Consider the following 26,469-nt stretch of genomic DNA (forward strand, 5'->3'; position numbering starts at 1 on the left):
GAGACCCATGTTTTACACTGGGATTCAAGCACCCACTTGAACCAGCAGCCCTTGCACTCTCAAACTACCGAATCCTGCCAGATTTCCTCCTGGCACCCAGCTTCTCTTCTTTTCCTTCTCCCAGCATCCCACTACTGCCTGTGGAGGTTCAATACCCAACTCCAACTCAGGTTTTTCAACCAGAACTATTTCCCTAACTCATACCAAAACTTCCTCAGTAGCTAGACAGTAACTATGTGTGTTAGTGAGAGCAAACTTTGTTTTACTGCACTTCAGAAGTCCTCTCTGGGGACAGGCGAGCCCCCCAGGGCTCTGAGCAGTGGCCTTTCATACACATTTGAAAATAACATCAAGATAAACTCTTCCAGCTAGCTTTGTGTTTCCAATTCAGGTTTAAAAGCTGCGCAGACTGTACAGCACTGACACTGCTGCAGTTGGAGATGTGTGAGGAAATTCCACTTCTTAAACCGGAAGTTTGTTTGCTGTTACCCTTGGTCCAGCACAGGGAGTGCAGATAGGAGAGACATCACCTGTGGTTGTTGCCTTTCTGACAGCAGAACCTCTCTGAAACTGCCTTCCTCATACCAGCTTTAAGTCAGGACAAAACCACATACAGCTGCTCTAGCTCTGTGACTATCAAAGAGATAGCTCCATTACACCCAGAGGACAATTGTCCTCTCTGTATTTCAGATTGGTCTAAAACTGTGCTACAGGGGACAATTAATCTTCAAAATCAATTTTTTGTCAGGAGGCTAAATTTCAATTGTCTCAGGAATGGTGGTGCTGGGCTGGTAATTACTGTCTGATGAGGCGACCTCTGAATTCTCAGCCCAAGGGAACAGTTATTGGTAACTTTTGTCACAAACCCCAGGTCCTTTTTTTGACTTTGAAAAAACATGTTGCCTTATTTACCGTGTTAAAAACCTCAAGCTGTCAGGAGTCAGATGATTTGCGTTGGGTTTTCATTGCATTACGAGACAAGGAGTAGATACTCCCTTTTCCCCAGAAATACAAAGCAAAATCCCCAGTTTGTTCTAGAAGAAACACAATAAAAATGCTTATTTGTGTCCTTTTTCCTTATGCCCCACTCCACAATAATGCCGACTCCCCTATGTCTCCCTTGAACTATTTTCCACACAGTTGCTTGTTACCTGGCTGCTGCATACACCTCAGCCATTTGGCTCCCAAGGCTCCCAGCTCGCCATCACGCAGAGGGACATAGCGCCCAGAAGAGCCTCTGAGCACAGCCAGCAACGAGCCGTGGAAGCCACAGAAACACCAACTCCATCCACCTACTCAAGGTGGGGCTGCCCCAGGGCTGTACACCCTGCAAGTCCCAAGCTTCGCTCCCTACAGCCAGGGTACATCAGCATTTAATCTAGTGACAGTGCCAAAAGCCTAAATGGCTGCAGGAGCAGGACTGATGCAGGGCTCCCCTCTTTTGGGGGCACACCTAAGGCTCCCCCTTGCACTGTTCCCTTGGCCCCCGGAACTCGGCTCTTCACAGAGCAGCAGAGCTTGAGCACCAGGGACTGGAGCGCTGTGTCTCATCAGACTAAACTTGTGTAGCCAGCACACTCTCCTGGCACAGCAGAGGCATGGCTTTGTATCTCAGTGAGCAGATGGAATAAAACCTAGGTTTTCAACTTGCTCACCATCTACGTTTTGGATGCCGAAAACTGGTACACCAGCGCAGTGGGTGCTGCCTGGAGGGTACACATCGCCCCAAGCTGTGAAAGCAGATGTCAGCCTGAGCCAGGCACACCCCCCCCACATCACATTTCCTGGTGAATAGCCCAAAATGTGTCAATATACTGATCTTCTAAATCGTAATTCCAAAATACCAGATGTCCCCAGGAGAGGTCTAGCACTGGCGAGGTGTTTCATGTTCCTTGCTGGGCACCAGGCAGCTCCCACTGCAGAGCTCAAATCCTTTGCTGGTACCCTCAGCCCTGCCAACACTGCACTGGGAGTTTGCATTGAGCTGGAAGATGGGCCCAGCCCTCCTGATTCCCAGTTCTGCATTTCCCGCCACAACTCACACTCCTGTGCGTGACTCTCCCATCACACACAGGAGAGGAATCGCCAGTGTTTCGGGAAATCAGGCTTGGCAGGAGCTACTGGTTACTAGCAAAGGGATTCTAATGAATTGAATCTCCTTTAAGTCTCTGCATGCTCTTTATTTTCCAGCTCACCCAGCTAAAGCTCATTTGATTTTAAAGATAATCCAATAAGCATCAATTAATAAAATTAACCTTGCAAGGATTGGATTTCCCTGGTGCATGAGGCAGTGCGATTAAGGGACAGGCCAAAATGGAAACAGAGCTGACATTTCTGTTATAAAAAAGGCATTTCTGTTAAATCATGGACATTTTCCAATGTGCAAATGAGGGCTCAAAGACCTCCTGATCTGCAGAAGGCCAGGCCAACACTGTATGTAGGTGATTAGATCCCTCCCAGGCATTGAAACAGGCACTGGAAAACAAGCTTTGTCCAGGCTGGTCCCGCATGCCATGAGAAGCGGGAATGCTGCGGCAAGAGTGTTACAAGCAAGGCAGACCAGCAGGTCCCAGTTCACTATTGCGGGCTCTGCTGTCCCCAGATTTCCTGGGGAATGAAACAAATAGAAGGAAAACTCCAGAATAGAAAGGAATATGCATGACGTGCTTGGAAGTGAGGACAGTAGTGTCCACAAGACCTACTGCAGTGTTTCGTTACATCCTGTGAGCTTTATATTAACATTTCCATTTGCTGGTCACAGCTGGAAGAATTCACTCTGTGTTACTGAATACCAGATTAATCTTTCTAAAAGCCCTGAAAGTAAAAAGTTTGGTAGAAGCTCTCCGCTGTCTAAACATTCTGTTGAGTGGTTAGCACCAAATTACACTCTTCCAGTCTTAACCACAGAAGCATTCTCTTACCACAGACCGGTGTGCTTGCGAGACAGCTTGGCTAAAGGCAAAACACATCACAAGGACTCCCCGGAGCAGCGGGTGAGCTTTCTGAACAGGTTTCCTGCCTAGCACTAAAATGGGAGCGATCTGTTTAGTGACATTAGACATTTAGGACAGATCCTGATTCATGTTCTCAAGCACAAAACATACATTGACACCTCAATTTATACATCATGAAAACACCATGTATGTCAAGGAATAAAAGAAGGCATGACACTCTTTGTTACAAGGAACTGCCATTAACCAAGAGGCTGGGGTTGCTGTAAGACACAGTTCAGCCCATGAAAAATTCAAGGCTACGTAGACCTCTAATGCATCATGTATCAGGAGAACCATTAAGGAATCAGTCAGCATCCGGTTCTATAGAGCATTTTGGGCATAATTCAATCTCCACTCACTTTAAATCATTTCTTTAATGAAGTAATGCACTGGACATAAATATTTCAGTGCAACTCTCTAATGCCCTTTGAGTAACAAGCAGCTTTCAGTAGCAGAACCCAGAATGAAAAAAAAAAGGAAGAAGGACAAGATACCAGAATAGTAATGTGCTGAAGTCCATGGGATTCAGGCAAATAGATACAGCTGTGCTCTTGGAACCAAAAAACTTCAGAGGACAGAACACCAGAAGGAGCCAGAACTACTGAGCTGCTATTCCTATAGCCAGGCTGCCTCTCCCTTACAGGTGCACCTCCAGCAATCTGGGGTAAGGATTGTTTTTCTGTTGCAGGTGTGTACAGCACTAACACCTTGGGATGTAGGTAACTCCTGCAATGGAAGTTTCTAACATTCTTCACAGCAGTGATGGTTTTTTTGCCTTTATGCACAGCAAAAAGGGGAATGGTTTAGCAGGAGGGAAGTTTCCTTAAGTGCCTTTGTCCCTCTTTCACAGCAGTAAGTGGTAGTTTTGCTACAGAACAATTCCCTTCCATGGGTTATGGTGGCTCAGGAGGAGATTTAAAACAGTTACTAGCAGTTTCCTCCAGCAGCCTGGCTGCAGGGCCTGGGGCAGTGCTCTGTGCTAGCCCGTCCCCCATCCAGACCCTCAGCACTGCAGCAGCACCAACCCCGGCTCCCCTTGGGGGAGGGCTGCAAGGCCAAGCTTTCAGACAGATTGCTCGGCATACAGCTGTCCAGTGCAGCTCCCTAAAAGCACCACACTTCAAAAAGTCACTGCAAGCCGCTCTGCAAAACAGCAGCCACAGGTTTCACTGGGGTTTTACTCACACCACAGTAAGAACTGATTCTCCAAAACACAACAAAGCGCTGCAAGCCGGAGAAAACCACTTACTCCCTTTGTACCACAGGCTGAAGTATTTCACACCAACAGCAAAACGCAAACATGAGGAGATAAGCTAGGAAATTCCTTTTAGCATGTAAGAGCTTATTTCTATTTCTTTGAGGAGACAAAAGTAAATAAAAATACTCACAACAAAAGCAGAGAAAAGTTTAAATCCATTAGAAAACAGGAAGAAAACATCTTTCCAAGTGTGAAAAAGCCTGTTCCAAGGTAGGCAAGCTGGGGAAGGCTGGCTATGAAAGGGAGGAGCCACTTGCTTCTGGGCTTTGAGAGTTTATAAGAGAAGGTGGTGGAGTTTGGCTCCTGGGTGGAGCTCTGGGTGGCTGGGTGGGTGGTTATGTTCTTTGGGGAGTTTTGCATTTATTTAATGCTTTAAAAGTTGTCTGGCACTTATCTGTTGTTTTTAAATGTCCTTGTAGCTGGTGTGTTGTTATATTGTGAACAATCAGCATTCCTGTGGCTGCTACCCCAAGTTTGAGGTGACGGCAGCAAGCATCACTAGTCACAGCTCATCACCGGGGAGCTTGCCCTGGGGCTGAGATAAGAGTCCAGGGAAAAATACTGACCTGGATCTTATCTGGCTTACGCTGTACGTTGGCAAAGGGGTTATATTAATATTATCCCCACTATTCCAATTCTGCAATTTCCTAATTTATGAGTATTTGGCTTTACCACTTAACACTATTTAAATCCATGTTTTTAGGACACAGTCTCCATAATGAAATAAATACAAAGATGTGCAATACTATCAATGGGAAAATTTCCCAAATATGACTCTGCAAGCAATCAATAGTTTAGGTGCCAATGGTTATTGCCAAGCATGCTGCCAGGTGATAGAAAAAAATGGACACGTCCAAAGGCCACTGGCCAACCTAGAGGAGGAACCCACTCTGCTGTCAGTTCCCAGCTGCAGCATGCTGGAAGGAGCAAGGCAAGGGTACAGCTCTCCGACTGTGAGATCTGTCTGTAACCAATACGATACACCTATAATGTGAATAACTGACCCCATCCAGCTGTGTAAAGTGATGCTCAGTCCCTCAGGTGCTTTGTCTTCTGGAGAGCTTCAAATGGCTTCATCCACGTGCACTTTTTCACCCGGAGGGCTTCGCAGGGCTGAAGCAGCATCAGTGCGTCTGTCTCAGGCTGGATTCCTCCACCGGCACACCTCACGGGTAGGATTATAAACTGCGTTTGCCGGTTGCTCCTGAGGCCTGATCAGCCTATGCAGGAGGCATGTCTGAAAGGGGAGTCTGCAGCTTCGCTGCTCTCTGCTGTGGGGTGTCTGCACCCCTGAACCCAGCTCTCCTGGTGCAGCTACACGTGTCCTACTTGAGCCTCAGCTGTGGCTCTGCCACTGAGCAGCTGTGCAGTCTTCTCCTGTCTGTGGTCTCGCCACTAGAGAGCGCCGTGGTATAAAATGTGCCACACAGGACACATCACTTGAATTGTCATCGGTGGAAAAAAAAATCACTTAAAAGGAAACTAAAGCATTTTTTCACCTTCCTTTTTTTTTTCAAGATTACTATAATTTATCTTTATTAGTCCATTTGCAAGCCTATGTTTTTAATTTGCTCTTCTTTTCCCAAGGGACAGTTGGTTGGGAGGAGAAGGGGTAGGCAAACTGGCAAGTATTTCTCCATCCCTTGTTAGGGATATTGAGGGAAAAGATTTCTCACCAGAAAGGAAGGGATTGCACAGCATGGCTGGCAATGAAACTGGGTTAAGTTTACTCACGTGAGGGACATGAAGTTGATAATATACCCAGGAAGTGTGGAGGAGAGGCATCAAAACACCTCCATGGGAACTGGGGACCCTTTTTCATAGTGCAAAGGTGTCAGTGTTAGATGAAATAGAGTTCATCCACAGGGAAAAGCAGTTTAGTGCAACACAATATTTGAGCACACTTGCCTTGCTGACAGGCAGGGTTGCATTGCTCCAGCCCTGAGCCACACTCATGCACCTGAACTGCTTTGGGGACTGATCCAAAACCTGCACAGAGCGATGTTTTGTACACATTAAGGTCACAGGGTGATCAGCACTAACTTCAGTCTGTGTGCCATGAGGTACCCAGGGGTAAGATTCAAGGAAAAAGCCTCCTCTGATGCTCCCCTTCTTGCCCCAGGTTCCTACTGCCTTCATGAACATCCCAGTAACCAGCTCCAAAGGTGATCATTTGTATATGGACTATTTGTTGGTTTAATTCTGCAAGCACTTCCTGTCCTCTGACTTTTAGGGTTAGCAGCTCATTTTGAGCGTTTGCTGTTCAAACTTCGAGTGGGTAGGGCTAGGTCACAGGGTTTGGTAGCCCAAGATGCTGAGATCTTCCCTTTTTCCTGGGGATTTTATCTCATTGTCTCCTAGGAAATAATTCCTCTATTTGCACACCTGCAATTCAGAAAATTAGAAGAATATTTAGAGAAAACAAAGTGTTTTCAGCTGAGCAGAAAGTGATTTCCAAATTGCAGCCACTGGTCCTGGGGTCTTGTCAAGCAGCACATCCTGATTTCAAGCAGACATCTTCCTGCGACCAGCTGCCACTGCCTGTCCCACCAAGAAGAAAAGCCATCCCTTCTTGGCCTACCTGCCTCTGACCAGAGCCACTCCTGTCAGCCAGGACCCACGAGGGCACAGGTCTCTTCCCAGCTCAAAGTGCAGAAGACAGAGAACAGCAGGGCTAGAAGGGATCAGCTTTGATCGCTGTTTCAGCATTCTTTGGGCTGAGGCAAGCTGGCATTAGCTTGCACCTTTGCACAGCTGAATGAACTCCTGACATCAGGAGAGCTGGCTTAGGCTCCCAGAGGAGCTAGGACCAGGAGGACCTGGTCTGCTGCTGCTGTTGGGACACTACCATTCTCCCTGGCAAGCAGCGCCCTGCGCATCCCAGCTGTGGGTACTGCTGCTCTTGGTCCCTCTTATCCCCTGGGGATGTCAACAGGACACAGCTGCTGTCAGATCTGCAGTCCTGGCCATACTCAGAGCAGCTGTGGGTCCTCTCTGCCTCAGGTGCTGCAATGATGCATCCCCTTCTCCCGTGGGATGCTCTGCACCAACCCTCCCAGGCTCCTTGTCATAACAGGGCCAGTCCTGTCTGTGCATAGGACTTGTTTCCTCCAGCTGAGAATTTTTCCAGTAGGACAAGCTGACTGGGTTTGTTAGCAGACCAGAAAATTGATGGAGAAAATCTTGTTGTTGGTGCCTCCCTTTGCCTTTGGAGAGGAGACTACTACAAGCAATCTCTTCCTCCAGACCTGCCTGCACACTTCGTGGTGGAGATGTTCCTGGACATTAACATGCACCCTCAGGCTGGCCTTCAGTGGTTCATCAGTTGTGAGTAACTAACAAGTAAATAGAAATACGCAAATGAAGTGCTCCAGTGGGGTTTGTGTGTCCCTTGACAGGCTGAGTGCAGCTTCTCAGGACGGTGTGCAGGGTGTCAGCTGGCAGCAAGCAGTGGGAATAAACCTTGCGCAGCCAGACATCTCCGCCTCTCCCCAGACGTCACCTTCACCAGAAATCAGCTCTTTTCCAGCCTTGCTGGGACAAAGCTCACATTCCCCAAGTACCCTCTGGTGACATGCACGTGCATGCCCATGGCATCGCCCTTTGGACACTGCCTGTACCTGGGGAGGTTGAAGAGGGGAGGAAGACCATGGCGCGGAGCGCACTTTGCATCCGTGCCCTTCCCCAGCAAGGGGAGGCTGGTGTGCTTCTGCACTGCTCACTTGGCCACAAACCCGGAGATGTCAGCGAGACATGTCCGTGTTCCTCTGGCTCATTACTAGGCGCTGCATACATCAATTGTGCTTTCATAAAAATGAAACAGCATCCAAATCTAAAATAGCAGGGAAAAAAAATTGTCCTGTGACACGGCATTATGCTGTTTACACAGAAACAGAAACCATGCGGTGGCCCTGGAGCCCCAGCACCAGCTAAGGGCTAGTTGTGCCTGTTTGAAGCCTGGCCTCAAAAGACCATGAGGTGAGTCACCGAGGTGGAGCTGGGATGTCCGTTTGGGGGGAAAGGGCAGGACAGGGGAGCTGTTACTAAGGCAAAAGCAGCACCAGGGGAAAGGAGACTTTGTGAAAACTGAGGTGTCAGTGCTCAGAGCTGCTGCACCTCCCCACCACCATAAAACAGGAGCAGGTTTTGGCACAGGCACTTGGGTGCTTGACTCGGACTCTCCAGGGTCAAAGAAGCACGGACATTCAACAAACACCCAGCTGCTAGACTCAAGTTCTGTACTTGTTTTAAACTTGGTTTGCAGTTTGACCCTACGTTTCGTTTACTAAATCTCTGTTTTACCATTAACTGTGTCAGGAGGTCTGGTCAGGGTGAAGCAGGGTATAACCAATGGACTCAGGGTGCTGTTCAAGGATCACTGTCTCTGAAAGAACAGATCATGGTGATGGACACGTGTACCTCTGACCTGCAAACAGATTGGTGCCAGGAGCTGTCGCTTGTTTGCTAGCAGGATGGCACAAAGGACTGGGATATAGGGCCTGGTTTTGCTGAATATTGAGATTGAGAAGGAAGTCTCAGGCATAACCCAGAGTCTCACATGGCAGAGGGATGCTCTCCACCTTCAGATGAACTGTAACCTACCAGGTCTCCAGGAAACAAACTGAGAGTAGTACATACATATCACGTGTAGCACACCAAGTCATTTGTATCTCAGCCACTCCAGCTTGTTGAGGCTTTGGGTTGCTCTGCAGCCACAGCATGCCTCGTGAACAAGAGGAGCATCGGTTCCAGATGACAGAATCACGTTCCCCCCCCAGTATCTGCTCCCAGTGCAAAGTGTGAGCCAACACACAACAGCTCAGTTTAGCCCTGGCTATCCACCTGGACATGAAAAGCCGTTTACCAGCTGTGTGTGAGCACCCCCAGCCCTGCAGTTCCCTCCACAGGCAGCCTCCAAGCAGGGCTCAGCCCTCCCAAGCTATGAAAAACACACCCCAAAGTCTTTCTGGGCAAGAGCCCCCAGTTACACAGCATGGACCTGGGTGAGAGATGAGCATCTGGACATGTGTGCAGGTGGGAGAGGGCAGCTGCCACCCGCAATCCCGACCTCGCGGTGCAGGATGGAGCAGCCAGCGGGCAGTTAGGCTGCTGGGCACTGAGCACTGCTGACTTCAGGCAGTCTCTGCCACCTCTCCAGGTTGGAAGATACCTGGGAAAGCCAAACCCACCACCCACGCCCACACAGTCTGAGAGCTGCACAGGACTTGGAAACCCAGAGATCAGCAATTCCTTTGATACAGAAAAAAAAGAAGTGAAAAAAGTCCCCAGGGGCTCTTCAATGTTCCTTTTGTGGTTCCCACACACAGTCCTCTGTGTGCGCATCCCTGCAGCAGGTGAAAGATGCTGCTCAGGGCTCCAGCTGGCCCTCTCCCACCACAGCCTAACGCTTAACCGAGTGCCAAGGCTGGCATGAAAGAGGCCTTTCAACAAAAACAGACCAACCCAGTCACTTCAGACAAGAGGCTGCAATAAATTCTAAGTGGGCAGAGCTCCTGGCACTTCCGAGTGCCCTGTGTTTACAACCAGGCTCTTCCACTGCTAGCCATATCCCAGCATTTTTAATTTTCTGGTTTGCTGGTCCCTATTACCTAAGAGACTCTGAGATGGAGTTTGTAGGAGGTAAAGATGTAAAGGCGTTTGAAAGCACTGGGATAGTGCATTACCCAGCCCCTAATCAAGCCCCAAACTGAGCTTGGCTGGAGACAGAGCACTCCTGCACCAACCCAGCCCCCAGAGAAGGAGAGCCCCTGGCCCATGCAGGGACAGCCTTGTGCACCCAGCAGTGGGGTGTGAAAGGGCTCTGCTCCTCTGTGCAATGGTTACACTTGGCAAGCAGAGGGAAATGAGTAAATATTAACAAAGGTTTACAGCTTGAACTCTAGATCTGGTGTTCATACTTACTAACTTCCCCTTTATTTTAGCATGTTCCATCACCAGCTGGATTCATGACACGGAAATGGCTTCGTGTCCGCTTGTGTTTGAGCTGCATGTGGCTGCATCCTCGGGTGATGCCTCTGAAGACATCAGTCACTCACAGGGCATTTGCCATGTTTCCTTCTTGCCTTCCATCCTACCAGTGTAGGTGTGAATTGTTCTTAGGAAACTTCAAGCAGGCTTTTTGCAAACTAACAATATATGTTAACAAAACAGAAAAAAAAAGTATCCTACCCTCACAAATAATTACACTGCTTTATTATTCGGTATTACAGTCTCAGGAAATGAAACAGCCTTTCCAAGATATGACACAGCTTTTTTTTCCCATCTCTCTGGCCACAACATAATCAAATTAAATATAAATTTGTTGTTTTGCTATATCTATTACACTGGAAGAACACAATTACTGGTAGAAACTATGCTCCAGCAGCCAAAGGTGGAACGAAGCGCTGTTCTCTCCTGATCTGCTGTAACCCACTTCAGTGTTCCCAGAAAAGCACAAGGAGGGACAGAAGGATGTGGTGGATAACAAAATACAGCGGTTTATTGAACAAAATGGGGCAAGGCAATGTTCCCTTTACATTCAATGAGAATTCAGGAGTATGAAGCAAAACATGCTATACATACATGGACGTGATACTTTGGTTAAATGTCATTCAGAAGTTCTATGCCAAACCTGATAAAATTATCAAGTGAACAGTCAAAATTAAGGAAAAAACCTAGGCTTGCATAGACGGATTATTGTCAGTGCGCAATTTATATTTAAGGATTAGCTGTTGCAACGCAGGGTACACTTGCAGCCCTGATGAATTTCAGCCTTCTGACTAATCCACCTCACTGCATGGCTAATATTTAGATTCAACAGGCTGAAAGTTTATCCTGAGGAGCTAAATGAGACAACTGCAGTCATTTCTCTGAGGCAGTTAACTACACTGCAGTGCAGAGATGCAGCTGGAGACACACCGTGGAGTCTACTTAGAGTGAACACTGATACAGTGGAACTTGTTTTCTGTGAAGTAGAAAATACTCATTTGTGTGTGCCACTGTCCTCTCTGGGACTCTCCTGGAACAGCCCGAACTGCACAGCTAAGCCTTGCCCTGTGCTGTTCATGGGGAGGAGGTGGCTGATGGTATCTCCAGCCCAGAAGCTGATGGCAGTGCAGCTTCTGAACACAAAACTCGTGTCCTGCAGCCTGTCCTGGGCGTAGCAGTCCAAGCAGCACTGGTGTGCGGCACAGCCAGAGCCTCCACGGCAGTGCTGCACAGCCAAGAATGTGCTATGGCACGTATTTTAAAGAGTAAGCGGGGATCTCTGCAGGCTTATGCCTGTCCTCCACAACAAAAGATAGAAGACGCGCTGCCTGTGGCATACTTCACACGAGGGGCACGGCTGTGCCTCAGCGCTACGCCCCACACCCACCTCCCAAAAATCAGCACTGAGTATCTGGGGAGAGCAGGGCAAAACCAAACTGTCCATCAGCTGGGCATGGATACGGGGCAGAGCAACCCCCATAGTCACCTCCAGATGGGAATTCTTGCTGCATCCTCCTCCCTGGCAGCAGAGAGCTCGGCCACCCGTCAATCCGCGCTATGAGCTGTGCTTGGTTGCCTCCTGCATCTCACATAGCCTTGCAGCATCAGCGCTGCCCGCAGGAACGGCAGGAGCAATCTCCTCGGGGTGACAGGCACCCAGGAGATCGTTCTGTGCAAGAAGCGAAGAGTTTCATGGACCGGCTGCACTGGATTACAAGAGTGTAAACTCAGTAGGGGAAACCTCACACTGTCTCCAAGTGCTCCCCTTTATATATAAATAAGCAATCCACAGTTAGTTTGCATACAGGTTAATATGAATTAAAATAAAAACCTTGGTAATAAAAATATATAATATACACATTGATCAACAGCAATAAACTGAATGAAAACACTAGAATGTAACAGTGGCCGCAATTTGGCACAAAATAAAAACGCACAAAGGTCTAGCACTGTAAAAATAAAAATTCATTTTGTTTTTTCCCTAAGTAAGAGAATGTTATTAATCCTGATTCAAATCCTGACAGGTGGGAATGCTGAGATATAAAAATACTGTACATACAAGATCCCTTTTACAGAGTCAAGCAGACTGCAGCATTTGTAACTTCTGTCCTTCCTCCTCAAGAGGAGAAATTCAATGATGAGACTTCATCTATCCCCCAACAGCTGGTATTTTCCCACCCCCACCAAGTTCAAAACCATGCAGTTCTTTAAAAAAGATGAGATTAACCTGTTGGATCTATCCACGTGACGACAACCGCTTCTGGCTGCAGGAAGCTGTACAGTCCACATTAAGACAGTGTTTCATAGCAAGGTGACTCAGATCAGCCTGCTGAAGACATCGAGTATCCCTGCGTGTAAGGCACGATCGCTCGGGCTTGCCCGACCTCTCTTCTGCAGACCGCTGTGCTTCGGACGGAGGCAAGGAGGTGGCGCGAGCTCTTGCTGGTGAGATGTGCCTACTACGGAGATTAGGAAGTGCCAGGATTTCACGGTGATGAGTTTTCCACGTGGCGCCTGTTACCTTGTTAATGCACAGAGTCAGAAAGGGATGCAAGACCTGAATGAGCTGGGCAGAAGTCCTGGCGAGGGCTCCGACATGCTAGTAAATCCAGAGAGAAACCATAGGCAATAGGCAAAGCTACTGAAACTTGGCAAGAGAAGACAAGGTAAAAATAAAGTTACTAAAACATTTTTCTGTCATAGAAAGGAAATATTGCTCTGATTGCTTCTTTTTAAAAGATAAACTTCACCGTGCCTCTTTCCAGGGCAGGGACACGGTGCTGATTTTGCATCTCGCCTACAGAAACTGCATCTTCTGGACTCTCAGCAGAACTGTGGCTCCTGAGGCCCAAGACAAACTGGCTCCTTGTTCATCCATGATCCTAACTGTTGTTGACCTCAATGGGATGACAGAATCTCCTTCCAAAAGTGGTTACTAAACACGCAAGTCCAGTTGCAACCTTTGCCTAAGGAAGTCTCTAACCTGCTGACTGCGTGAGCCCCACCAGGTACGTTAGATGAACAATTGCTCTGTTTATACCATCTACTACACGCTTTCCTCAGCTACCATTCCAGCATTTCTGTTTCTCTCAATAGATGTCAGCCCATTTAACAAAACCTCAGGGCCTCCCTGTTCACAAGGGCTATGGAAAAACAAAACAGGAGAAACACTTACAATGAACAGCAAATGAATAAAGGTAAGGAGTAAGAATAAAAATGTAAGGACTAAGGGAGGATATAGATCAAAGCAGCCCATAAAGCATTCAGCACTCCCTGAAGGCATCCAAGGAAGCAGCAGGTACTCCTGGGATCCTTCCCTTGGGCTCTTGCCTCTTGGTGCCATGGCTGGGGAACTTGGCTGACCCGAGGAGGCCATTAAAGAGATCCTGCAGCTCCACCGAGTAGGCACTGAGGTGTTCTTCAGACTTTACCCAGCTTCCAAATAAAACCAGAGTAAAGTCAACAACTTAGATACTCCCAAGCATCTCTCCCAAATTGACAGATTCTTCAAACGTCAGTGGGCTCAGGGCCTTCATGACTTTTCTGATGAGAGTAAGGCAGAAGTTAGTTGACTGCCGTACAAGAAAGCCCATCACAGCCAGCTACAGAGGCACAGGGAGGGCTGAATTCCAAGCTGGCGATCTCCCCTTGCCTTCTGCAGAGGTCACCATCTTTCCCCATGCACAGTGACTACAAAGCACAAACACTTTCCGATTTGGTAGGATTCTTCCCCATCCAGTTTTCACAAGCACACCAGATGACACAAGCAGCAGGGCCTGGACTGGGGTGTTTGTAGAAAGTATTAGTTCATAAAACCCCACCAGACATCCATTTCACAACAACAAATACTCTGATGGCAATGAAGGGGAAAAATCCATGGGAAAAAAAAATGGCATTTTCAGCAGTACAAATTTTGACTGTTACATGAAATACAAAAATAAATTTTTACAAAAGTTAAATCATTGCAGATGAGGTTGCCACATTGGCCCAAGTTATCAAACGAAACAGAAAAAAAATACGGTCTATGTTGTTCTTTTTCCAGATCCTTTAAAACAACGTTAACACTTCTGAATGGACAGAGATGGAACTAGAAGAGGGAACAAGGCAAGGACAGTAAAATCTAGCCGCTGGCTGGGATATTTCCTGAGAAGCAGCAGCAAGCAAGCAAGGGCTTGCGAGTCACTTAAGGGTTCAAGCAGGTGAGCAAGCCCACAGTCTGGAAGCACGGGTATGCAGCTAACGGGATGCTGCTGATGCACAACGTCTTACATCACAACATTTTTGGCTAGTGTATGCTTGGAGCAGAGGTCTACTGGGGGTTAACTGGTTCTTCACAGGTAATGAACTGCTGCCAGCATCCCAGTGGGGGTAGGAGATGGAAGTTTCGTGAGTTGCTGGTCAAGGCAAGGCTCATGCTGCAGTACTGAATGTGCCCCTGTAACTTCTGCGAAGAGGGAGTTGCGTTGTCTTGCTAGTGATTTGTCTCTGTAACTATCCTGACCAAGAACAACAGCCAAGCTTAAAGCCTTACAGTCGCCTCTGGGCTTGAATTGTGCATTACTGCAAGAGCAGAGAGCCATGATCTCTTCCAATTTCCCACCAGTGCTCCATGCCAGCATGTGCTCTCCACAAAGTTCTACAGCTCCATCAGGCTCTTCTCCCAGGCAGATTGATGTTGAGGGTAAGTACAGTCACGGCTCTCACTTCCCTCCTCATAGCCAGCAGCAGAACTGCAGGTGCCAGCAGCAGCCAAAGAGTGTGGTGGGACAGACCCAGTGCCGGGCATTAATGAAGCTGGGCTGCAGGGGCAACACAGCCAGGCTTGCTGCCATGAACTGGGCTGGCAAGTGAACACCTAGTCTGTACTGGCTGAACAGACTCCAAGCCAGTGTCCAGATGCTCAGCTTCGTTGTTTAAAAACACACTTGAAAAAATGGCAAAAAAATTTATTAAAAAGACAAAAGAATTTAAATGAGAAGAGGCCAAGGGAAAAGGCTACTTGTTTGTGCAAGGGAAGAATGATTTTCAAAGACTGGACGGAAAACAAGCCATCAAAGGGGGGGCGGGGGGGAAATCACTGCATGGGAGAATCTATACAGACAACTTCAACTTGCAGACCCCGCTACGCCCTAGAGCGCAACAGTTTTATCCTGTCTGGAGTCTGCCTGGGGTGCTGGATGGAGCAGTGTAGAGGGGAGGCAGTCAGCACAGACATTGTGTGGACTGTTCCGCACTCTGTGTCTATTTTAAAGATGCCTGTAACAGTACATTTTGGATTCAATGCCCACATGGCCCTACTTCAGTCCCACGTTTCCAAGACATATGCAGGTTCATACACAAGTTACTGTACTCAAGTGCACCAGCAACTGAGCTAGAAGTTGCAGTAGTTCCTACTTGGCTTCAGTGGAATTCCTTGGCTTCTATCACACTGAAGCTCAAAGCAGGTGACCACAAAGGTCCCTTCAGGCATTTAAACCTGTTGGTATGATTCTTCCCAACCCACAACTCACAGCTTCATCAACTCCCTGGCATGTCTTAAAAGTCATGCACACAAGGTCTAATTTCAGCTGAAATTGTGTTTCCTCTTAATTGTTCTATCCTATATCCTACAGCTAAATGCCTGGTTACACACTCTACCCAGATTGCTGGAAACCCTAGAAAGAAACATAGCAGTTAAAGAATTTTGTTCTACAGGCAATTTCTTCCTCACCAGTCCTACGTTCTGGATTTTGCTGGTGTACATTATGAAGATCCTCTCTCCTTCCTGCTAGCACGACTGTCAGGTTGGCTCAGCTGTCTTGTCCAGCACAGGAAGAACCACGTTTCCTCTTCTAACTCTCTTTGCTAAGTCATCCCAATATGGAAAGGACTTGAACTTCCGACGTTCTGCTGCATTGCCATAACCCAGCTCTTATCTTGGATTTTCCTCCCTGTTGTATGTGCATCTCTATTTGTCAAAGCTCCAGCCAAAGCTCAAAAATAAAAATAAAATGAAAGCCTCAAAAGAATGTAAGAGGGAGCTGTTAAGTCAGCTAGTTGATTCACACAGCTCAGCAGCGGCTAGATTATACTGCACTGCTTAAGTGATCACATATGAGTAAGAAATTGAAACAAACAAGTGTTCCTTATTAATATGATGACACTTCAAGAGGAGATCCTGGGAGTGGAGGCTGTACCTCCCATCGGGTAAGGAATCAATAAAGTTGCCTGGCAATTCCAGTACTGTTTGCTACAGAAGAGCCAGTACCAAAGCAAAGGCTAGCACAGTTTACTGCTTCCTACGGGAACCTGGAAAGCAAAACAGAAAGAAAAAAAATCATAAGGATAGATCCTGGTGAAGAAAATACTACCTGCAGTCATCTTTTACTTGTCCTGTCCTCTTGGAGGTCTGTGTGACTTCCAGGGTACTGGTAAAGCCAAATGCCAAAATGAGAAACGTATGTTATATTACTGAAGAAAAAGGAAGGACAGGTCCACAAGAGAGGCAGAAATTTGCATTTCTTCTAGGCTATGAACAGCACTGCAGCCACATTGCACAGTCTCACTAAAGAAAATGGAACGAACACGGCACTTACAGACTCTATAAAGTGCCATCAACTTTCCAGCTTGTTTGATGAAGACAGAATGCAAAAGTTTCCCAAACTTTACATTTTGGGAAGTAAACTGTCCATATTTTAGTCATAATCAGTGGAGCTGGAAGAAATCTGAGTGACTGAGTCAAACTCTCTCTGCCCCTTTCCTCCCCCAGGGACTCTACAGATAACTCAGACAACAGGCATTCAGATTTAAAAAACCGGGGGGGTGACCCTAACCACACTGCTCCTGTGCCGAGCAATTTCAGGACACGAGCCAACAAAGCAGCGCTGAGATGCTACATGAACAAAACAAGTCAGATCTCAGGACAAGCCTCTGTGATCATCCCATCTGCCTGCCAGACAGGTGATGCTGCAAGGTTTTGTCTTGTATTGGATTGTTCGATACTGGTGAGTCACGTAAAATCCATCACGTCATTGTCTTCATGTTATTTCTCCTTGCTGCCTGAATTTACAGTCATTCATCATTAAGAGATCACAGAGGACACGCAGAGAGCAGTTTGACAAACTCAAGGCAAACCAATTCAGCTTTTTTAGTCTCTCAGCCTGCAACATGCTCAGCAAATACAGCTCGAACTAGCACCACCTGCCTGCTGGGGCAATAATCTCCATTCCTCCTCTGTTAGCATCAATTTCAAACATCCTGTCCTGCAAGCTGCTTATCTGAGGAAAACAGCCCACAATAACCCAAGTGCTGGGGCAACCACAGGCTTGATCCTACCTTTAGGAGAGTGCTCAGGTTTGGGGATCTGGCGCAAGGGGCTGGGCTGGCTTGTGTAATACCGAGGGTGTTCAAAGTCATCGAGGAGAGGCTGTGACCTGCCAAGCAGAGTGAAAAAGAAGTGCTGGCGAAAAAAAAACTCAAAGGCATAACAGTGTGGCAAAAGCAACATCTCAGCTGCCTCATCTGTCCCTATCAGTTTGATGATGTGTCTGGCCCAGACTTTTTACCTGGAGAGCAGCTCCTCTGAGCATAGCCCATTACTGTTTCTGCAGTGAGAAATGCACAGCATCTACTACTTCTCATGGACTGCTTTAATTTAATAATGGTTTCAAGTTGCTGGGAAACAAAGAATTTCCATTATTATGTTTGATGCAAACCTCACTCACAAGATCAACATTTTAAAGTGTTTAATGCTTGCCCAGTATTAAACCCAGAGTATTTTAATAAGATCTGTCTCAGTCTCCACTTGCAACCTCGTCTGTTGTTTCTTTTACTAACTCCAGACGAATTTCTAGGCTCTTATCTGGATTAGAAATCAAAGCCACGATCACTTCCAGGGTTCAGTCCCTCATGAGGAGCATTGGGCCAGGGTACCAAGTGATTTAGAAGCAGCACTGGGCTACAGCACATTCCCATCAGCTCAGGAATGAGGTATTCCAGAGCACACTGTACTTGCTTGCAGGTGCGTGTCCATTCGCACCAGCAGGAGCGGTGTACAGGGCTTAACTGCGAGCAAGGACCCAAGGCAGCAGCTGTGCAAATACATCGTGATTATTCCTTCCTGCCCAGAGATGACATTTGGTTTCACATCCCCAGCAGCTCTTTAACCCTCTCCATATTTCTCTGCCATTTAACAAATATCACTGCACTAGCTCATCAATCTCCATCAGCGCCAGGCAGGGAGACAGATATGGACAAACGCCACGAGCACAGCAAGTGATGCGTATCACTGAGCACCTCACGAGCTCTGTGCCCTCCATCTCTTCTCAGTGCTAAACCCTGTGCTCTCTATCAAGCCCCTTGTGTGTGGGTCAGGCTGGTCACCCCACAACTCCTCCCTAGGACTCATCTTCTGAGCAGCTTCCCAGCTTCATTTCCCCCTTTTTACCATCCAGTTCCAAGCTCACCTTGAAGGCCTGTCACCTTTGTGTCGCTGAGTTTCAGGCCCTTCTTTTGACCTTGAGCGTGTGGACTCGCTTGCATCATGCTGCTGGGAAGAAGGGAAAAGCAGCTCACTTGCGTGCCTTGCAAGACACCAGCCAGTGCACTGAGGCTGCCGCAGCTCCATGAAGCAGTCCTTTCGTGCTCAGTTTATACACACAACCAACCACAGCCAAACACGTGCAAACAGCAGTACCAGGACTAGTTTCCAGTAAATGAAACTCAGCCTTGCTCAGTCTAACTCAGTTTTTGCTCTAAATATGAGACAGCACTGGGGGACCCGTCCCGAAGCTGGGGTCGAACGCAGTCAGTGTGTAATCACTGTGCACATGGCTGGGCTCAGCACGAGGGACCAGCTACACGCAGCTGTGCTCCTGCAACCACTCAAACATAGTAAGCAGGCTGCAAGCACCAGAGCTACCTCCAACTGGACCTAAGATTAACACAACAGCCCCTTTAGCACCTCACCAGTGTAGACCATGAAATCTGTTTCCTATCACCTTCCACATGGACTAGCCAAGCCTCTGCAGCATTACTCATACAAAAAACTAGGCTTGACACACTCAATACTTTCATTACAGAACCAATTACATTCTGAAGCAGAGCGACAACCGGAGCAGCTGCGCTGTCCTTCTACCTGCAGTGCACAAGCAGAACCAACTACTGCCTCTATTGCTGCAGTCAGGATTTCAGCAGAGGGAGGACAGACAGCACTTGATGGAGGCCACAAGGTGTTGGGACATCCAGTGCCAACCTCCGAGGCCACAGCCCAAAGCTTGCCTTGCTTGACGCTGAAGCCAAAGAGCGTCTAACCAAGGAGGTGGCTCCAAAAGGCCTGGGAAGCAGCTGAATAACAGGCAGCAAGACCCTGTGGATGTAAGGGTCCACATCATTCCTTTTGCTCTCACCTCACACCCTCACTTCCCTCTGGAAATGGGAATAACAGTACAGCATTTCATTTGTGGCACCTCCTGAAGCTTGACATACCTTCCAGTCTTGATCATGCCTCCTCTTTTCAAAGGAAGACTTTTCTTTCTCCTTCCCTTTCTTGAAAGCCTTTTTCTCCTCAGCCATCAAGAGTCGGGCAATTTCCTAGAAGGGAAAATACAGAGTGTGCCCGATGGTTTTACTTTAAACCCTTTCCTATGGGAAGCTGCCAGATGGGAAGGTTGCAAAGCCCATCTACAATCAGAAATCAAGTGACAGGGAAGACGGAAGACTGACTACATGCAGCACACCCAGTGGATCCCTGATCTGCCAGAACTGCGTTTGCAGAGCCTTTCTGCCCTGTATCCCTTTTCCTTCCATGGGGTGGGGTCACCTCACAGCATCTCTGAGAGTCTCCCTTGGACCTCAGTTACAAGAAATGCTCTTAAACAGCCATGAACTTCCTTCCACCATGGCTGCCACTGGTAGCACAACTGCCTGCTTAGCCAGCAGGAGCATACACATGAAAACCACTCACGGTCAAACCCCACCGGAGCCCTGAGCTTCCCCTACAAGGAGGGAAACGAGCAATTAGAGTCAAAGGGGTCAAGTGGGGTTTAGCTAATTCCACAAATAAAGGAATGCCACAGACATTTGATTTCTTGCTCACCTCATCTTGGGCTACTTGAGCTGCCTTCTGATCTGCCTCGTTAGCCTTTGGAAAAAAAAAATAGGGGGGGGAAATATATAAAAACATAGAGACAAAAGAATATCACCTCTGTATTATTCACACCCATTAATCTACCGGGCAGGGCAAGTAGGTGCCCATACAAATACGCTACCATCCTCTCCAAATATACTTAGCTACCTTAATAATTATGTCATAACCCGATACCAAGCTGTCATTTCACCTTTTGAGCTGAGTTTTGCTCTCGTGTATCTGTCAGACCACACCACAATGCACTGCCCACCCCGCTGCCCTCTCTCTCAAAGATCAGCACTGGCTTGTCTCGCTTCTGGGCTGACCACACTGACTACAGGCCATCTTTACCTGCCTGGAAATGTTCATTTAATACCACCCTGCTTCAATCGTTTAAGTTTTGGATGTTTATTTCAGAAAACAGGGCTCTACTGGCTGGATGCCAGCTGTCACTCCATATCTGTGTGTACGGGAGACAAAGCTAATTACCAGAATGCACAGTAGCAAGACCTTAAGTCTTAAAGTCACTATCATATATAAAAGTTTTACAAATTAAAGTTGTCATCACTGGCTGCCTTAGTTTCTTCGAGTTGACTAATGCATCCTCTGTACTCACCAGGAGCTCTTCCTCCTGCAGCTTCCGAGCAATCTCTGCATCAGACAACTCCTGTTCCCTTCGGGGTGTATCATACATGGCTTGTCTCGTCCCCATCAACCTAGTGCCTACAGAATTGCGAGAGAAAATAAATCAACTCAACCGTTTCCCACACGCTTTGGTAAGGAAATCCACACCATCTCCCCAGCCACCTGCAAAAGCCCTGCTCAAGGGAACCAGAGACCACTGCCAGACAGCTGGTTTGAGCTTACCTTTGGCCGAGGTGCAGCACGCACCTTAGGGAGGTTTCTCTATACACACAGAAGTATCTGCTACACCACGTCTTATGGGACAAATAGCAGAAGAGGCCACAACCCTTGAAGCAGTCTTTGCTGACATAGCGATGCTGGCAAAGGAATCACTTTCCCTCCCCCCCCGCCCCGTGTTGATACAGATACACTGGCAAAACTGGACAGCAGAGAGCAGCCCAACAGTGTTCAGAGCCCCGCAGAGAGTCAGTGAACACACTGCTGGAGCGGCACAGGCTGCAAAAGTCACCTGGGACAGGTCCACATGAGGTCTGAGACAACTTCTTCCTTGGGCTGACCCATGAATTTTACAATTCACAGTGAGAAAACAGCCAAGTAAACATTTCTGAAGTTCATACAAGGTTCAGTTCAGTTTTATTTGTTTGTTTATTTTAAAGTTAAACCATCTCCAAGTGATCTAAAATGTTGCATTTTGAGAGTCTCTCCATAGCCTATTTGCACCAGGCCATCAAAAGAGCCTCACTGCCTTCACTCACGTGCAAGGAATGCCTTCTCCTTCCATCTGCAGTCTGAACTGTATTGTTCAGGCATCTTGGGACACCTAAATGAGCTTTCTGCTTTATATCCAAAGTACATAAACACTGCAGATGTCTGTCTCTTGCACCTCAAACCTAAAAAGTTTCACTCAAAACTTTCATGCCTCCAGCTACACCATTTACACATTTATTATAAATACCTGTTCCATCTTACTGGGCCACCTATCAGTTTCCTTCCCATCTTCTAAGACCAAGGGAAAAATACGAAGAAACCAACTGACCTCAAAAAACTTTTTGTGCATCTACCAACAAACTACCGTCATACTCTATCAAGCATCCCGAAGACTTCAATCTGCAGAGGGCCAGAGATCTCATGAACCAACCTGGAGTAAAACCATGGAATAGGAAAACACCTCTTCTGTAGGTATTAAAGGAGGTATGGGGGGGGTTCTGCTTTTTGTTATGTTCAAATCAACTGATCAATGATCTTAAACAATTACACCCCTCTTACAAACCATCTTAGCATGAGAAGAAAACTTCAGCTCTGGCATGTTATGGTCAAATGTGTGACCTGGCATTTCCCAGCATGCTTTGATCAATCCAAGTTGTGAAGAGCTGCAGTCTCTGGCCAGCACAGAAAGCCTGGCAAAAAGCACCAGCTTGGTCAGAGTTAAATTATTCAGAGTGCTTCCAAACTCAAGGTAAACACAGTTTTACCATGCTGGAATGAACAACAGCATGGCCGACAGGCTCCTGTACAGTATTACCTCTATGAAGAATATATTTCCAGGAACTGTTTGCTGGCCAGCCCAAGCCTGAGCTTTCTCCACACGCTGATCGGTGCCAGGCTTCGTTTGCTCAGAAGACAACAATAAATGCTACTTCCACATCGCTTCTGCCCACAAGCGGGGAGCACAAAGGCCACCACAACCACGGCCCACAGGAAGGGGGTGTGAGCTTCTGGCTATTTTGACTCAGTGTGACAGGGTACTGAGTCACTCGGACCCACACTGTATCAGGGTAAATCATGACCTACTGATTATATATAAAAACCTGATTAACACCTTCCACTTTCCCAGAGAAAACTCTTGCATGATGAAGAATAATTCTCCCAGCATCTCCAGAGACAGACATGCACCATTAGCCACACTTTATCCAAGTGAAGACCAGTTAGATGGTGTAAAGCATAAGTTCCCATGCTGTGACAGACATAGATCCAAGTCTCTGCCTCCTACTTTCACTAAGAGACAGGTCACCCCCAGTGTGGCTTTAAAAGCAGAAAGATGGGTCTGAACCTTTAAAATCCTCAAGTATTATTGAAAAACAAGAACTACACAGGTACACATTTCCCAGAAAAATCCACCAGTACAGAATTTAAGAAGAACCCCATCTTACAAACAGAGCCCAGCCAGACACCTGGTGCCACTACAGAACTCTGCCAGAAGCGAATTGATTATGTTGCCAGCAGGGTTTTCAATAAGAAGCGGATGGGAATTGCTGCCTTGTTAGTGCTTAAGTGAACTGTCTTCACTTACAGCCTTGCATCCCAAATCAACAAAACACAAGTGTAATTGTAACATTTGGGGTTTTGTTATTTTTTTTTTCTCCTGTGCAAGGAGACCACAGCATAAAATACATAATGAAAACACAAACTGGCTGTTGGTTGGTTGTTTTTTGGGTTTTTTGGGTGGTTTGTTTTTTTTTTTCCCCCAAAACCAAGGGCATCATTTCCAACAACACGTTACTACTCATCCCCTCTGACACCATGGAACATGTCAGGAAATGAACAGAGCAAGAACATCAACGGATAAGAAGAATCTCATGAAATAAGGGAGAAACCTGGGCGGGATTCGCCATGTACGCATTGCAGGTGGGTATCAGAGATAAGCACGTTCAGAGGAAACAACACGGATTTCAGACACCAGGATGGGAGGTGCAAAGGTCCATCCCCAGACGTACGCACACCTTCCCCATCACTTGGTTACCTGAGTCTCGCCGGCAGTCTCCAGCCTTCCCCTGGGTCACAGCATGCGGGGAGGAGGAAGGCCTCCTGTGTCCTGCCCTTCTGCAGTCTCTCTGCTCACCCCTCCTATTATCATCTCTAGCTTCAGCATCATGGAGCTTCTCGTTACGCACCGTCCTGTGTGAGGAGCGGCCCTGATGACGAGATTTGTGTTTCTCGGGGCGCACCAGCTGGCTGCCGCCCCGATGCCAGGTCTCCTGCTCAGCCTCCAGTTCCATCTCAAGAAGAGGAAGGTGCTTTTCTCCATCTTGCTTTGTCGGCTTTCTGCCGTGCCGCGCCTGGTCTGTGAGTTCATGCTCTGACTCCAGGTCAAGACTGAGAGGTCTCCAGGCCTTCTCCCCGCCAGCTGCTCTCCTCTCCCGCGGCTCCCAGCTACTGCTGTGGTCGTAGGCACCACGCTCAGCCTCTCTTTCCAGGTCAAGGCTGGGAGGTCTCCTGGACCTCCCCTGGCTGGCTGATTTCCACTCCTGCCGATGGCCATTGCCGGCCTCGCTTGGTTGAGGAGACCTCCGGCGACCCTCCGAGGGGGAATGCCCGCATCCCGAGGAGCCATCGGACAAAGGCGAGGGTGCTTCTCGGCGCTCTCTCCGCCAGCGCGCGCGCCTGCCACCACTGCGGGCCCTGCGTGGCTCAGAAACCTGCTCTCTGGAGTCACCCCAGGGGTGCTCTGAGCAATGAGGGGGACAAACAAGGAGCGGGTTAGTGGTGTGAGGTTAGTCATGGTTCGATGAGGCCAGACTCACAGCACGCAGATGAGGGAGCTCGATGCAAGAAGCTGGAAATGCAGGCAAAGCGCGGTGGGATGAGAAAGAAAAATCCGCAGGATATAACGGGAGGAGGAGGGAAATGGAGCCTGGCTGGCAGTCAGGCAGTACAGGAGGCAATGCGGTTGGAGCAGAAAGCACAGGTCCAGCCCGAAACGATGTCCAAGCACTTCCCAAGACAAGGACAAGTTAACATGAAGGACCTTCAACGATGCCATTGGGGCTGTAAAAAATCAGCCAGCAGAGCAGCTCATCTCCTGGTGCCACATCAGTGCTGCAGGATATTGGAACCATCAGAGAAAGGCTTGCAAAGGAGGGTGCAAAAGGCAGGTGAGGCTGGCAGGCAACAGAGGGGTGTGAGGCCAAGCACAGGGTCAAGTTGGATCCCAGTTTATGAGCAGTGGCTTCAGGCACAAGGTTTTGCATCATTAAAAACAGCCTCACCTAACAGGGGGGAAGACTCACATAAAGAAAAAGAGACAAGTGGGATGGGATTTTATAGTTTTTTTTTTAAAGCTCAAGAACAAGATGATGGACAGCTGCAGCATCCAAATATCTTCTACCACAGACTGTCAACGTATCTCTTGCGGATCCAGAATTTTCAGGGCCGACACTTCCTTATTGCCTAAATAAAAGTTTAGGCTCTGACTGCAGCGAGGGCTATGGAAATTTAAGGGCAGGAAAAGACTTCACAAAACCCAGGCTCCTGACCTCAGCAATGTAGGGGGAAAAGCCGCTTGCTCAGCAGCGTAGCACGGTTGTTTCCTCCGTGCTTTCCAGAAAGCAGGTGGAAATTCTCTTTGCTTTTAGTTTCAGCAATAAACGTAACACAGCTCTGAGGATGCAGTAGTCTGCCTGTATAAAATCTGCTGACCGATTTGTTTTCCAATCAACGTATTTGCTAAGAAAAATTACTGCACCGAGTGAACTGTTATCTCTACAGCGGGTTTTCAGAATGAAGGCATATTTCTGAAGAAAAAAAATTTCCTTGAAGCAGAAGCTGATTTTGAACAGAACTATACAAAAAAAAAAAAAACAAAACCAGCAGTGTAAGATTTTCCTTCTCCACTACTGAGTTTTTACAGTATCCAAAAATATTTAAAATAGATTTCACTGCACATGAACTGCATTCTGTTTTAATAAATAGCTCTGCCTTCTGTATGATAATCCAGATTTCAGAAGAAAACCCACCAAAACTGAATGTTCCCTTCAACTCATTCTACTTAGAAAAACCCTTTTCAGAGCCAGAAAAAATATAGCCCACAGAAAATCCACCTTGAAAACAAATCTGCGTGACTTTTATCCAGAATAGGTATATTTTTAAAAATCCAGGAACTGTCAGAGTAACCACAGAAGTTCCTATTAACTGGTTGGCTTTTCTGCTCAGTTTTAGATCATTCACATGATTTACAGAAAACAAATATCCAATAAAACAATCTAAGTGACTTACTGAACAACAGAGACCAGGGCCTGAAAGCAAGAGTCAGTTCTAAGAATTAATTCAATTTTCTCATTAAGGAAAGCTCAATAAATACAGCAGTAGAGAGCAGGAGACCATGGAAGAGAGAAGGGTGGCTGCGCATGGAAAGGCTCAGTGCAGGTCACACACCCATGCCAGACAGCCTGAGCAGAAGATTTGCTTTTCGGGTATCTCAGGGCGATTAACTCCTCGGCAAGCGCCGGTTCCTGCGGCACCTTCCGCAGGGGCCGTGTAAACACTCTTTAGGACCTGGTGTAACTCTCTCAAGCAGCAAGTGACTGAGCAAATACAGAAATGTTTTTCATGGCACAGATACTCCTGGGAGGAACTCTGTGCCTTCTTTCACGTTTGTTTTTCCACTTTATAAAAGCTCAGACTGCTCTGAAGCAATAGCCTTAATCCACACTCCTCCTGGATGTGGATAAATTTTTATTCAAGATAGACTAAAACCCAAACAA

General features: G+C 47.4%; 1 protein-coding gene across 2 annotated transcripts in view; it reads right to left on the bottom strand.

The window, feature by feature from the left end:
* Positions 1–10,723: 10,723 nt before the first annotated feature.
* CCDC50 (coiled-coil domain containing 50) overlaps positions 10,724–26,469 on the bottom strand; it is a 43,419-nt gene continuing 27,673 nt past the window's right edge. The window contains exons 6-12 of one of the 2 annotated variants that reach the window (XM_075418082.1): positions 23,730–24,434; positions 20,961–21,067; positions 20,315–20,359; positions 19,705–19,809; positions 18,684–18,763; positions 17,554–17,651; positions 10,724–16,527 (exon numbers count right to left, since the gene is read on the bottom strand). In XM_075418082.1, coding sequence (XP_075274197.1) covers positions 16,508–16,527; positions 17,554–17,651; positions 18,684–18,763; positions 19,705–19,809; positions 20,315–20,359; positions 20,961–21,067; positions 23,730–24,434 — 1,160 coding nt within the window. In that variant the 3' untranslated portion in view covers positions 10,724–16,507. The remainder of the gene's footprint in view (positions 16,528–17,553; positions 17,652–18,683; positions 18,764–19,704; positions 19,810–20,314; positions 20,360–20,960; positions 21,068–23,729; positions 24,435–26,469) is intronic. The other variant, XM_075418081.1, reaches the window with a different exon arrangement.

This window comes from Opisthocomus hoazin, chromosome 4, assembly GCF_030867145.1.
Source record: "Opisthocomus hoazin isolate bOpiHoa1 chromosome 4, bOpiHoa1.hap1, whole genome shotgun sequence".
Taxonomy (NCBI): Eukaryota; Metazoa; Chordata; class Aves; order Opisthocomiformes; family Opisthocomidae; genus Opisthocomus; species Opisthocomus hoazin.